Source organism: Amia ocellicauda, chromosome 5 (genome assembly GCF_036373705.1).
Source record: "Amia ocellicauda isolate fAmiCal2 chromosome 5, fAmiCal2.hap1, whole genome shotgun sequence".
NCBI classification, from domain to species: domain Eukaryota; kingdom Metazoa; phylum Chordata; class Actinopteri; order Amiiformes; family Amiidae; genus Amia; species Amia ocellicauda.
In genome coordinates this window covers 1678910-1691756 of record NC_089854.1, presented here as the reverse complement: position 1 = coordinate 1691756, position 12847 = coordinate 1678910, and the positions used below count along the sequence as shown (strand labels likewise).

General features: G+C 41.5%; 1 protein-coding gene across 1 annotated transcript; it reads left to right on the top strand.

The window, feature by feature from the left end:
* The first annotated feature begins 3655 nt into the window (after window positions 1–3655).
* Window positions 3656–7493, top strand: LOC136749155 (uncharacterized). Its single transcript, XM_066703149.1, has 6 exons — window positions 3656–3809; window positions 3905–4216; window positions 5426–5549; window positions 5805–5932; window positions 6650–6696; window positions 7024–7493. Exons 1-6 carry the CDS (start codon window positions 3773–3775, stop codon window positions 7216–7218), a joined length of 843 nt encoding a protein of 280 aa, XP_066559246.1. The 5' UTR covers window positions 3656–3772; the 3' UTR covers window positions 7219–7493.
* The last annotated feature ends 5354 nt before the right edge of the window (window positions 7494–12847 follow it).

The following is a 12847-nucleotide window of genomic DNA, read 5'->3' as shown; positions in this document are numbered from 1 at the left end:
AATTGTCCTGGACAAGAAAATTTAACAGTGTACTCAGGGAACAATACTGCAAAACCTGCTAGCAATCTACCAGAATTCTTACAAATGTATGCTGATCCATCAATTTACACATTCGGAACCTGTGAACGTGGCTCAAAAACAAAAGGATTAGGCAAAATATCAGTGTCAGGCAATGGACACTCATGTGGTTTACCCTGCATAAGCAACATTTGTGGAATCAATGTGGTTTGTTTACAATCAAGGTCTAAGTCACGTTGCAACATTAAAAAAGTCCAATGCGAAAGTCTCTGTGATGAAACTAAAGTATCTGTGGGCTTCAATAACAAATTCAGTGGAGTATGCGGTGTGTGTAGCACCACTTTGTTCAGTCCGGTAATATAAGTGAAATGTTTCACTGCCCAAAAAGTCGCTAACAAGTGTCTAGTGCACGTATCATACTGTCTCTCAACACCCTGAAGACACCATGAAGCGAAGGCTACTGGTTTCAGCACACCGTGGCGTTCTTGACAAAGCACGGCAGTCAGTGCTTCTTTGGAGGAGCCCACCTCTAGGTGAAAAGGTAGTGTAGGGTTTGGAGTTAGCAGCACAGTAGCTTGCACCAATGCTTGTTTTAACTGTTCAACGGCTTTAGTGTGGTTCTCTGTCCAAGTTTCAGTACTGTAGAAATCTTCAGGCACCTCTTTTCTCAAAAGTTCATATAGTGGCTTTGCAAAAGTAGCAAACTCTGGAATAAAGTCTTGTTGGTATCCCATCAAACCTAGGAAAGAACTCAATGCAGTTTTAGTGACAGGCAAAGGCAACTTTGTGATTAGCTGAACCTTGGCATTGTCAGGTGATTTCCCCTCTGGAGTGAGAGTAACCCCTAGATATGAAACAGAGTGTCGAAACAATTGCACTTTCTTTGGGTTGATTTTCAAACCTGCTTGTGAAAGGAGATTTAAGAGTTCATCAAAGAGCTGAAGATGTTCTTCTTCTGTAGCAAGCAGTAGATCATCGACGTATTGGACAAGGCACTCAGGTCTGGAAAAACCTTTTATAGCCTCAGCCATCCGCTTGTGAAAAATGGTTGGAGAATTATGCAAACCTTGCGGTAAGTGAGTCCATGTGTATTGCTGATTGTCAAAAGTGAAAGCAAATTTGTATTGGCAATTTTGAGCAAATGGAACGCTCCAGAAACCATTGGAAATGTCCAGCACTGTGAAGACCTTACTGTCAGTTGGGACACGGGACAGTAGAGTGGCAGTGTCTCTTCCAATCGGTGCACAAGTAGGTGTCACAGCGTTGAGTCGCCTGTAGTCCACAGTCAGTCTCCAGGATCCGTCTGGCTTCCGCACAGGCCAAATTGGAGAGTTTGTTGTAGAAGTACAATGTCTTATGACTCCTTGCTGTAACAGAGAACTAATAACAGTTGCAACAGATTCGTGACTTTCAGTGGGGATCCCATGTTGTTTTTGAAATTTGTGAGGAGGACCATTGATGTCTTCCTCCTGACCCACATTACCACAATCATGCTTATGCCTGGCAAACACATCAGAGTATTTTGCTATTATTTGCTATTATTATTTTGCTATCATAATTTTCATTGAATGGAAGCGGTAATTCACCTGGTGACTTAATAGTACATACTGCATGTGAATCACTAACAGTGTACACAACATTTCTGCCTCTGTTAAACCAAATCTGATTATTAGCATAATCAAGTATTACACCTTCTCTTCTCAAGACATCCGAACCAACAACTGACTGACCCTCAGGTAAAGGCATTAATATAGGAGACCAAGTTGTCTGATAATCACCTATTTTCAAATTACATTTTATACCCTTCATAGCAGTAGTCATGTCTCCCTTAAACCCAGATACATTAGCTGTAATACCTGTAGATAATGTGTGTGTGTGTGGAGATTGAGCATGTAGGACAGATACAGAAGCACCAGTGTCTAAGAGAATGCATTGCTGTGGGCCTCCGTCAACAGCTGCTCTTAAGATCGGCCTGTTCCATCTGTCCCGGTAGAGCTTCGTTTCTACCTTCAGGGAGGCCATGCACCCCTATGCGTGCTGTGCATGGGCTGCTTTCCCTATGAGATCAGTGCGCAGTTGTTGCACTTCCTGACGCAGGAGCTGTAGCTCTTTCTGTGGATACAGGGGAGGAGTTGAGTACTGAGGAGGAGTAAGGTAGAATGTTTCAAGGGACGATCATCTGATGATCGGAAATTATTTTTGGCATAGAGAGGTAGCAAGGTACATGCAGTAACAACATAAGCACTATCTGTATAAATATCTGCAGAATCATCAGTTATCCTAATTCTATTCAAAAGCCCCACATTTTTCCTGGTAAGATTTGGAGAGCCATCGGTGGTGACATTTACCAGTTTAAGCCATGATAAATTAAATCTCTGGAGACAAGCAGAAACGCTACTGAACAGATCCTCTCCTGTTGTTGTCCATGGCAAGGAACTCCTCTGTTATTTCAAAGGTGTCGATTATTCCCCTGACAAAGATAAGAAGTTGCGCAGTGTCCTTCATATCAGTGCAATAGAAAAACAACTGAAATCCAACATTTTTGTGTTCAACTAGGATTTAAAGTCCATCCCAATTGATTCTACTCGCTGAGTGACTGTTCTACGTGAGAAGCTAATGTTTTCAAAATAGATTTTACTCGCTGGGCAAACCAAGCTAGCAGTCTAAACCATGCAGTCCTTCAAAAACTCCCCCTCTGAAAATGGCTTGCTATGCTTGGCGATTTTGTGAGAGCATGTAGATAGCCTTTGTTTAGTTTTCTTGAAGGGTGGATTGTCGCGTTAAAAAGTTTGGTTGGACTTGTAAATATGCAGCTAAAGTGAATGCTTTCTTTTCCCTCTCCTGTGCAGACAGATTTGTAGCATAGTTAGCCTGCTTGCTTGAGAAGTGCCTGGTGGTGTTGTATTTCTTGAAAACAGCAATTTTCTCTTGGCATATTAAACATATCACCTTCTATTCAACAGAGGTGAAAAAGTACTTAGGAGTCCACTTCCTTTTAAAAACACAACATTCACTGTCAACTTTTCTCTTTCTTGACTTTGTGTATATTTCAGGGTAGTTGACTACTCTTGCAATACAAACTCATAGTATGCGGGTGATTTTATTATTTGGATAAATGCCCATGGGCCGGATTAAAATCTGTGGCGGGCTGAGTCATAGTTTTCCCACCTCTGCCTTAGAGGGTCTATAGAAAAGCAAGCTGTCCTCAGCTACACAGATCAGTTAGAAGAACAGAACCTCTGGAATTGAGCAGATGATTACCAAGGTTACCAGGTGAGCCGACTCGAGTTCAGAAGCCCTGAAGGGAACCAGCTGACCCAGAGGACTGCTTTAGGATCCAGAAGGACATAAGTGGGAATTAAAGGGAGGAGCATTTTAGAAGGAGAACAGCAGGCACTTAATTACACAGCGGGTTGTGGCAGCATGGAACAGGCAGCCCAGCCACATTATTATCCATTATTATTGGATTAATAAGACACTAGCAACCAATCAAGTAAGAGCAGCCCAACAGCATCTTCTAGGTTGGTAACTCTTTACCGAGAACCATCCACACTGCAGTTTTATCATCACTGTTCCTATCCGATGTGTATTAATCGGGTTTCTCTTCCTCCTCACACTCTTTCCTCATGCTGCAGTCATCCTCACAGCACTTCCTGTTTGAGTGTGGAGACACGGTTTCACAGCCCAGAGGGACAAGTGACTGCAGTGCAGGACAGTGTGGCAACGTCCGCCAAGGGACTCAGTGAGACAGACGATGGAGGCTGTGGTTCTGCTTCTCGTGTTGAGTTTAGGTACGGTAAGAAGTGCAAGTTTAAATATGCTATGATTTAAAAAGGCAGGGAAAAAAGAAAGATGTCAACTGAAAATACGTTTCTTTCTTTCACAGATTCATTTCTCACTGAAGGACAGTCACTATTTCAACTGACTGTGGGAGAAACTTTCAGAATTGCATTCATACATGACCGTTACTATAATGAAAACCCAAAATACTGCTGTAAAATATTGCAAGGACTGTGCTATAAGTTGATAAACACAAAAGGATTCATATCTGAAAATTATTACAGAAGAGCAAATCTACATGCATACAATGGAGGAATGGAATTGAAAATAATACATATTGAGGAGCAGGACAGTGGAGTTTACAGATGTGGTATAGACAATACAATCATTGTTCATGATTTTTATCTTCGAGTTTCAGGTAAAGTAAACTCTCATATTATACTATAATATAAGAGCAAAACTAGTATGGGTCAAAGAAAACCTCCATTAAATGCTACATACTGGACTCTGTGGAGTTTGTTACAGAAGTTATAAACAAGTTATTTTTACTAGATCAAACACATTACCAGTGCTGTGAATTATTATTACATAAAACTGTTCACTTTACACCAGGTTAAAATTTTTAAAACCCAGATTCACTGCTTCACACTGAGTTTAGAGATTGTCTGACTGTAAGATGTGTGACAGTTTTTTGGTAATTAATCAGTTATCTTGTTATAACAATGCCAATCAAACCCTCACAGTTCATTAGTATAATCAGCAGCAGCAGGCACACACACAAGGGCAGTTCCCAAACTGTACAGTCCAGCCCATAACACTGTAACCGAGCAGAACCCCGACCCAGATTTTCACTGTCGGCCTCTTGAGCTAGTTTATTATTATTATTGCATAAACAAACAGGAAGAAACACTTCCTTAAATGTCAGGGCAAGATGGTGATAAAAAAATTTAGTTATGCAGCCGTGAAACATGACCGATAGCCAATGGCTCTTGAAAAGCACTAGAACAGCAGACAATGAGTCAAACAGCAGCACGTCAAGGAGGTGTGATTTTACCACACAGGCAGGTGCCAGTACCCCTGCACTATTCCCACTGTGGACACTGATCACCACTTTAACAACAGTTGTTCAGTATCAGCCAGGTTTCCCTAGGGAGTCTGCGGATAGTATTTTTATGTGGAAAGAGGAAACTGGTTCAGAAACAAACACACAGGGTCATTAGTCATAGACAGGGTTATTTAGGAGCCGGCTATGGACTCCAGTCCAGCACTGCAGACACTTTTCAATCACTTCCTCCATCCGAGTTGGGGAAACAGGCTCACCTGCCCACTAAGGTGAATTGTCCAGTGGCAATTATATGGCCTTGGAGGACTAGTTAAAAGGACCCTCCTATCCAAACCCACGTGTGTGGCGTAAATGTGGGGGCTGAAAAGGAGGGTCTTTTAGCTGGTGTGTGGGATACTGAGGCCCATTTGTGCTTTCCTATGGACACAGATTTTAAGAAGACGGAAGATCTCTTTTACGAAGTTCAGTTATAACATTTGCTTACTTGGAAGAAAACAAACCTTAATTTAATACCTTAATAACCAACCTTGTATTTGTCATTATGACTGTGTGCTCCGTTTTCAGTGCCTGATAATCTACCACTCCATCCTCCTGAATGGAGCAGCACCACCACAACATTCAAAGCCACCGCTCCTGCAACTAGCACATCCACAGCTGCTCGACAGCACGACAGCAATGGCAGTGGAAGGTAGCTAATGTATCTCAGTTTGTACTAGCCAGGTCAAACTCTCATTGTTTCTAGCTGTAGACTAAGCAGCTCTGAGGTTATACCCCCATGTTGCATTTAAACAAACAGGTGCATAAATAAAAATCCAGCAAGTACTGTCAGTGTATTCATTGAAACAAGACACCCATGGGGTTTGAATATAAATGCATTTATTCAGGCCGTGAACCCATGGCTCCAATTCTGCCGCACTGTGCTCTGAAATAACTTCTGTTGTAGGAGCACGAACGATGACACAGAGCACAGGTGGATCATTCCGCTGGGAGCCGCCCTGACAGTGCTGGCCCTGACTCTCATTGCAGTTTTCATGGTCGTTGCAGTGTGCAGGAGAAGGAAGGTGGAGAGAAGTAGGTCTTGCACTTTTAATGGCATCTGTACTCTACTACTGTCACATTCTAGCTTTGTATTGAAAGACCCCTTTCACTGCCTCTAAACAGAATCATGCACCATGATTCATACTTGTTCTTAGTTAATATTACTCCAGTTAGGACTAAAACTATATATTTTTTAGTCATAATTATGGTGGTCCTGTGTTTTGCACTTCAGAGCCACCGTACATCATAATTGTATTATTAATAATCATTTTAATCAAAAAAGGATTTTCAGAGATGTTTTAATTACTAAAGAAGGCCATCCCTGCAGTTGTTTGCTTGTTACTTTAAAGTCAAACATGAAAAAAATAACAACTAATTTATCCAAAATTTTAATCTAAAGCAACATGATACTGGATGGGGGCGGGGGACAGACGGACTATGAAGAAATACAGTCTGCTGATAAAGTCATGCAATGTTACACTCATAGTAACCCATTGTGTAATTTCCTTTTCTGAAATGAACCAACATGCGTCTTCAACACAGTACCTGCTGCTGCCATCTGCCTTTTTCCCACCACTACCCTGATCGCTGTACAACATCAACAATGCAAGAAATCACAGTGGTTTTAACAGTGACCAAGCGAAGCATTTCACTGGGTTATATTTAACCAGGGGAAAAGCAAAATCACCATGTTTAGTCACTCATGGTTTCCGCCACAGAAACAGTGCCTCTTCTAATCTATATTCACAGATAAATGTGGAACAGCAGAGTGCGAGCCGTCTGCAAGCTTATCCCCGGTAAGTGCATCAGGGCTACTTGACTTTTCATACCCATGAGCTTATAACTTTAATAATAACCCCTCCAGGGCACTTCCTCTTACACACTCAGAAAAGTCACCAAAGAAGTGCCATGGTTTAGGATTAACCATTTTCAGCAAGGTTTAATTTATTTTAATGTTTTAAGAAGCAAACAAACACAGCACTGTCTCGAGTTCCCTGCTGGAGTGTAGTGTATGTGAGCAACACTCGTCTACACTGTCCTATCAAATGTGATTGAAGCTGTTGAACTGTGCGTTTGCTGTATCTGGTTTGCGCTGAGCCTGTGTTGGGCCGGTTACATTGCAGGACTCCTCTTGTACAGAGTTACACAACATCACCTACAGCACTGTGGTGTTCAATCCAAACCCATCGAATGAACCCCTGGAAATCTACGCCAACCTAAGAACATGGAGCCCCCCAGAGAGCCCACCCAGAAACGCCAGCAACCCACAATCTGCCGACACAGTGGAATACTCCACCGTGGCCATCAGGAACAAATAGCAAGCCGGGTGAAGACAGGTTGTGTGTCTGAGGGTGTCGGTCAGGTCCAGGATTGAGAGACATTCCAAGGTTATCCACAGCCCTCACTGTAGCATTTCAGTGAAAATCAGAAACCACCACCGATACTGTACAGCTCAGTGAAACAGGCTGTCCTGGTGGTCTTACTGTAACTTTAAAAGTAAATAAACTGTACTGTGTCAAAGTTGGGTAATGCTGTATTATGATTTTGTCAAAAGTAATACAATTAAACCATGTTTTACTCCTCTGGGGATCCAGATTTGAGTTTATTCCAATGTTGTATCCAGGCAGCTTGTTTAAAGACCGCCGAACAGAAAGTGTGAAGGGGTGTGTCAGCTTGCTGTACCGCAGTATAACAGTACACATGAGCAGGGCACCCAAACTGAAGTCTTCGGGAATATGTATTGGGAATTTCACTTAGTTTCTCACGTGGAAACCTTGCTAACATTTCTTTAGAAGGTAAAAATTTAAATGATGGAATATTCTAAAAAATATCCAACACAAACAATATCATGGATATGGATGTACAAAACTTGATGTTGACTGCAAAATCTGCATTGTATTTTACAGTCGACATTTAATAGTTAATGTAATCTTTATGCACCCAATTAAAAACTATTTTGTTGGTGTAGGCTGATTGTTATTTGTATACATTATTCCATATTTTTGTAACTTAAAGTTTCTAAAAAATGTCTGCAAGATTTCCACTTCATAGGCTGACAAGATTTTCAAAAGTAGAAACCGGGACATAAAAAATATTTATAAAACAAATTACATCTCATAAGTTAATTTCCAGATATCTGCTCCGTTTCATCTACTTTCCTTTCTTTTTCGTATGAAATGTGTATGACTTTATCATTGTGTCCTGGATAACCTCCACATCAGCTTAATCAATTACAATTAGCCATACGTGTCTGCTAAATAAATTAATCACATCTATAACATCATGTGCAGCAACCTTTATTTTGTATGGGATTCCTTTACAAAAAAAACTTGTCCTGACACCGTTGTCAGTGGATCAGGTAGTGGCTGTATTAATTGCAATGTATTTCTGCAGTGGGTAAACCCAAGAAACATCTGCCTGTCATTTGTCAAATATGCGTTGGCTTCAAATTCACAGGCATCTGGATGTCTCTGGGAACACAACTCTGACGCAAGCACACTCAGTGCCTTTTGTTTAGGTTGTGATCCAGATAAATGTCTCTAGCAGAATTACTATATTACCTGTAGTTACCAGTAATGAGGGTTTACCAATATAACTAAAGTGTTTGCTTCTTAATGAGATCGAACAGATAAAATTATGCCTTGACAATTTTAAAAGTTAAGAGTTAATGGAGTCTAAACAAGGAAAGCTAAAAAATAGGACATGTAAATGATTTTGAGAACAGCTCTGCAGAAAAACAGGGTTGTCAATCACAGTTCATAGTCATCATAGTTCTGTTCCACAGTGCAGCCCTCTCCAACACAATCTCTAATTCAGCCGTAAGTAGCACCACTGGGCTTAGTCCGACTGCAGCACTTGGGTCGACCGGCAGTGGCACAGTTAACAGCAGCTCCTCCACAGACCCACTCACTCCAGCAGCTCCAAACCAATGACCCAGTCTCTCGCGAGTTACTGTTAGTTACTGTTTTTATTTTAAATGGTACATTGGGCAGAGCGTCACTCCCTATTAACCAAAAGGGTATGTAAACCCAATCTGCATCGTCAACACACCCCTTCAAAGTATAAAATGAAGCAGAGTAATTTTGTTTTCATTCTTCAAAAGCAACCACATCCTCTTGAGTCAGAAATTCAAATCACCATAACGAGACACACAAATATGCAATCAAGTTAAATTTAAACAGTATTATTCATAATTATTATTGCTGTTGCTTTCTTCATTTTTTAAATTATTATACATTTGATAATAATAATAATAATAATAATAATAATAATAATAATAATAATAATAGACACATTGTAAGATTGCACTGCTGGCACAGGCTGCAGGTACCGGGAGGAACAGCTGAGCTGCAGGGCCATGGGGCCATGGGCTTTGGGCTCACATGTGCAAAGCTGCTCCCAGACCTGTGCACTGTGAAGGCAGACTCCCTGGAAGGCAACAATGGGAACGTATGTTCACCAAGCTCTAGCAGCACGGGAAGGACTGGGAGGGGCACGGCACCAGGAACCCACCAGAGTTCATCAGTTAACTAATTATTATGACAAAAAAACAGCAATAGCAGCCATCAGAATGGGAATAGAATGAGGAAAAATCTATATTACTGCCATAAAAAATCATCATGAATACTTTAACTGCAAAATCAGGGGTGATGAAGAGGGCTGAGACGTGTGTTTGCAAGTTAACTGCATTCTGCTCTCCAGTCCTCCCCAGAGGCCCCTGTACAGTGTCTGGGTTAGGACCCCAGGCTGCCCCTAACCCAGATGCTGGTAGTCAGATCGCTGAAGAGATTGGCAGGAATCTGAGCTCACAGCAGGCAGCGGGTGGAAACAGGAAGTCCACTCCACTGACGATGAACACAAGGTCAGGCATCCAGTCAGGGTTTCTGAAACTGATGACGTAATGTTCAGCAGGGGAGAGGGGTCAGGACGAGGGCAGGTCACACTGCCCGCTCTTTTGTCTTACACCTCAGAGAGCAGTGGATATTTATTCTACATTGGTCTGCCACTGGCACTCCATATAATGTGATCACCCAGGCATCTCACCAAAGACCAAACCAACTAAACAAACAAACAAGCAAACCCAACGACTGCACCCACTCCCGGGGTTAACAGGTGACACATATGTGAGATACAGTTGCAGTTTTCTGAATGTCACAATGCTTACAGATATAGGTTGTGCAAGAGCAAGAGCAATCAGAGCGAGTTCCACAAAACTGCGAAGCTGAACGCTGTGCTCAGGTTTTGAAACGTGGGTCACGGAAAGGGTCTGGCTTCCTACATCACTCCTGAGCGTGATCTGTACTGTGCCTGGGCCTCATGTTTGAGCAGGAGAAGCGCATGAGGGTGTGAATGCTGCTAATGGCCTCTCTGCCATCACTGCTGTCCCATTGATCATCACACTGACAACAACAGAAAACACAATAAGAACATAAGAAAGTTTACAAACGAGAGGAGGCCATTCGTCCCATCGTACTCGTTTGGTGTCCATTAATATCTAAGTGATCCAAGGATCCTATCCAGTCTGTTTTTGAATGTTCCCAAATTGTCTCTTCAGCCACATCGCTGGGGAGTTTGTTCAGATTGTGACGCCTCTCTGTGTAAAGAAGTGTCTCCTGTTTTCCGTTTTGAATGCCTTGAAGCCCAATTTCCATTTGTGTCCCCGGGTGCGTGTGTCCCTGCTGATCTGGAAAAGCTCGTCTGGTTTGATGTGGTCGATGCCTTTCATGATTTTGAAGACTTGGATCAAGTCCCCATGTAGTCTCCTCTGTTCCAGGATGAAAAGGTTCAGTTCCTCAGTCTCTCAGTAGGACTTTCCCTTCAGACCTGGAATAAGTCTGGTTGCTCTCCTCTGAACTGCGTCTAGAGCAGCGATATCTTTCTTGAAGTGTGGAGCCCAGAACTGTCCACAGTATCCAGATGAGCTCTAACTAGTGCATTGTACAGTCTGAACATCACTGCCCTTGTTCTCAATTCTACACTTTTGACAATATACCCTAACATTGTGTTTGCCTTATTTATTGCTTCCCCACATTGTTTGCATCAAAGTGACAGTTTTGGGGAGGATGGCACCGAGAAGAGGCCAAATAGTTTGGAATTCTGCTGTGAGATGTCTGGAGAAAGGGGCCTGTAGGTGATAAAAACTCTTTGAAGTGGACGAGAGCTGAAATCCCGACATAGAGCTACGAACCCGGGCCAACCGGCATTTCCAAAAGATGGCATGGATTGACATCAGTCATAAATCAAGCCCCCCTCCAATAGGACACTGGGGGCTGAAACCGAAATCCAATCTCAAGAACTCAGGGACCAATCACCTATTGATCTGACAGACTATAAGGAACAGCGGACAGGCTCTCTCTCTCTCTCTCTCTCTCACCTGAACCAGAACTCGCTGCCACAGCTCAACCTGTAGCTCTGTTGCCAGAACCGGAACCAGAAACCAACCAAGTCTTTGCCGGCAACAGAAGACTTAAACTGGGAGAAGGAGATTGAGCCGTACGAATAATTATTTTAAAGGACTTTATAAAATAAAGAACTTTACAGACTGCGCTGCCCGCCTGTGCCCACCTGATCAGTGGAGTTTTACAGCTGGACAATTGACTAAGTCGAATGTATACGAAAATGTCAGTCATTTAAATAGCTATTTGAGTCTTAAGAAACTTGACCCTTGGAACGAACAGGGCCTTGCTTTCCTCAAAGACTTTGTCTTCAAATAAGTACGGTGAGAGAAGATTTTGTGCACAACCTTGGAGCCTTCAAACCAGTGGAAAATCTGTTTGGAAACGACTCTACTTTCGAGAAACCCCAACTTCCAGGTGCATCGACTGACTGGAAGTTCTTGGACAAAGACGAACCGGACTGCCTTTGTTCCAAACCACACGGACCTCGTGCCGTGTGCTGTTATCTGAGCCCGAAGACAGAGAGGCCTCTCTGCGATGAAGTTCAGATAAGTTTAACAGTTTGGAGTTCATGATTCATGACATTTGAGAAATCAATTAGAAATGTTAATCTGTGATTCATAACTCTAGAATGTGTAATATCATTTAGTTTTCTTAAATATAAATGTGTGTTGCATTAAACTGCCTATCCTTAATCATTGAATAATAATCAGTTAAGGGAAATTGTGGTAACAAGTAATGATAGGATCTTTCTCGGCACCTAAACGTAAATGAGACTGATATATATATAACGAGAAGTTACCTGACATAAATACTAACCTGCGTAGTTATTTAATGTCTGACTAACAATACTAATGAGAGACTCATCTTCGTCTTACTAACCGGTATTGTAGTCAATGTGTTTATAACCTTTTTTTGTTTAATGATTTGTGTTATCATATGCGATCCCATGGTTTTTGATTTGGTCACGTAAGTGATTTGTCTTTGATTTGTTGATCTAGAGTTGAATTTTAATTAGTTTTTCCCTTTTGTATAATTAGTGTAGTGCTACATTTAGTCTTTGTTTTGAATAAATGTTACAATTTATATCTTTGGAATTGGTGTCTGCGTCCAATTATTACAGAAATTGAGTTCTACAAGATTCCAGGATTCATGATAAGGTGATACTATAAATTCACTTCTTTAATTGAAATTTATAAGTGTACCTTACGCTACATTAATAATTTGAGAATTAAGAGAAAGGTTCCTTTTTCAGTAATGTAATTCAGTAGTTGCGTGTGTGTTTACTGATTGCACTTCACTCAGTCTGAAGGAACTATGAGTGTCTAAGGAATCATCTGATCTCCAGGATGTGGGTCGAGGGACCTTCCTTTGTCTAGGAAATGCTGTTTCAGTTATCAAGAAACAAAGGGAATAGTTTTAAATAAGCAGACATAAATGGTATAGAATCCCCAGAAATGTATTCCAAAAAACATTTTCACATAGAAATTCATTTTTTGCCTTTTTTTTCAAACAAATTAATTGACATTTTTGTAAATTATAACTTATTTTA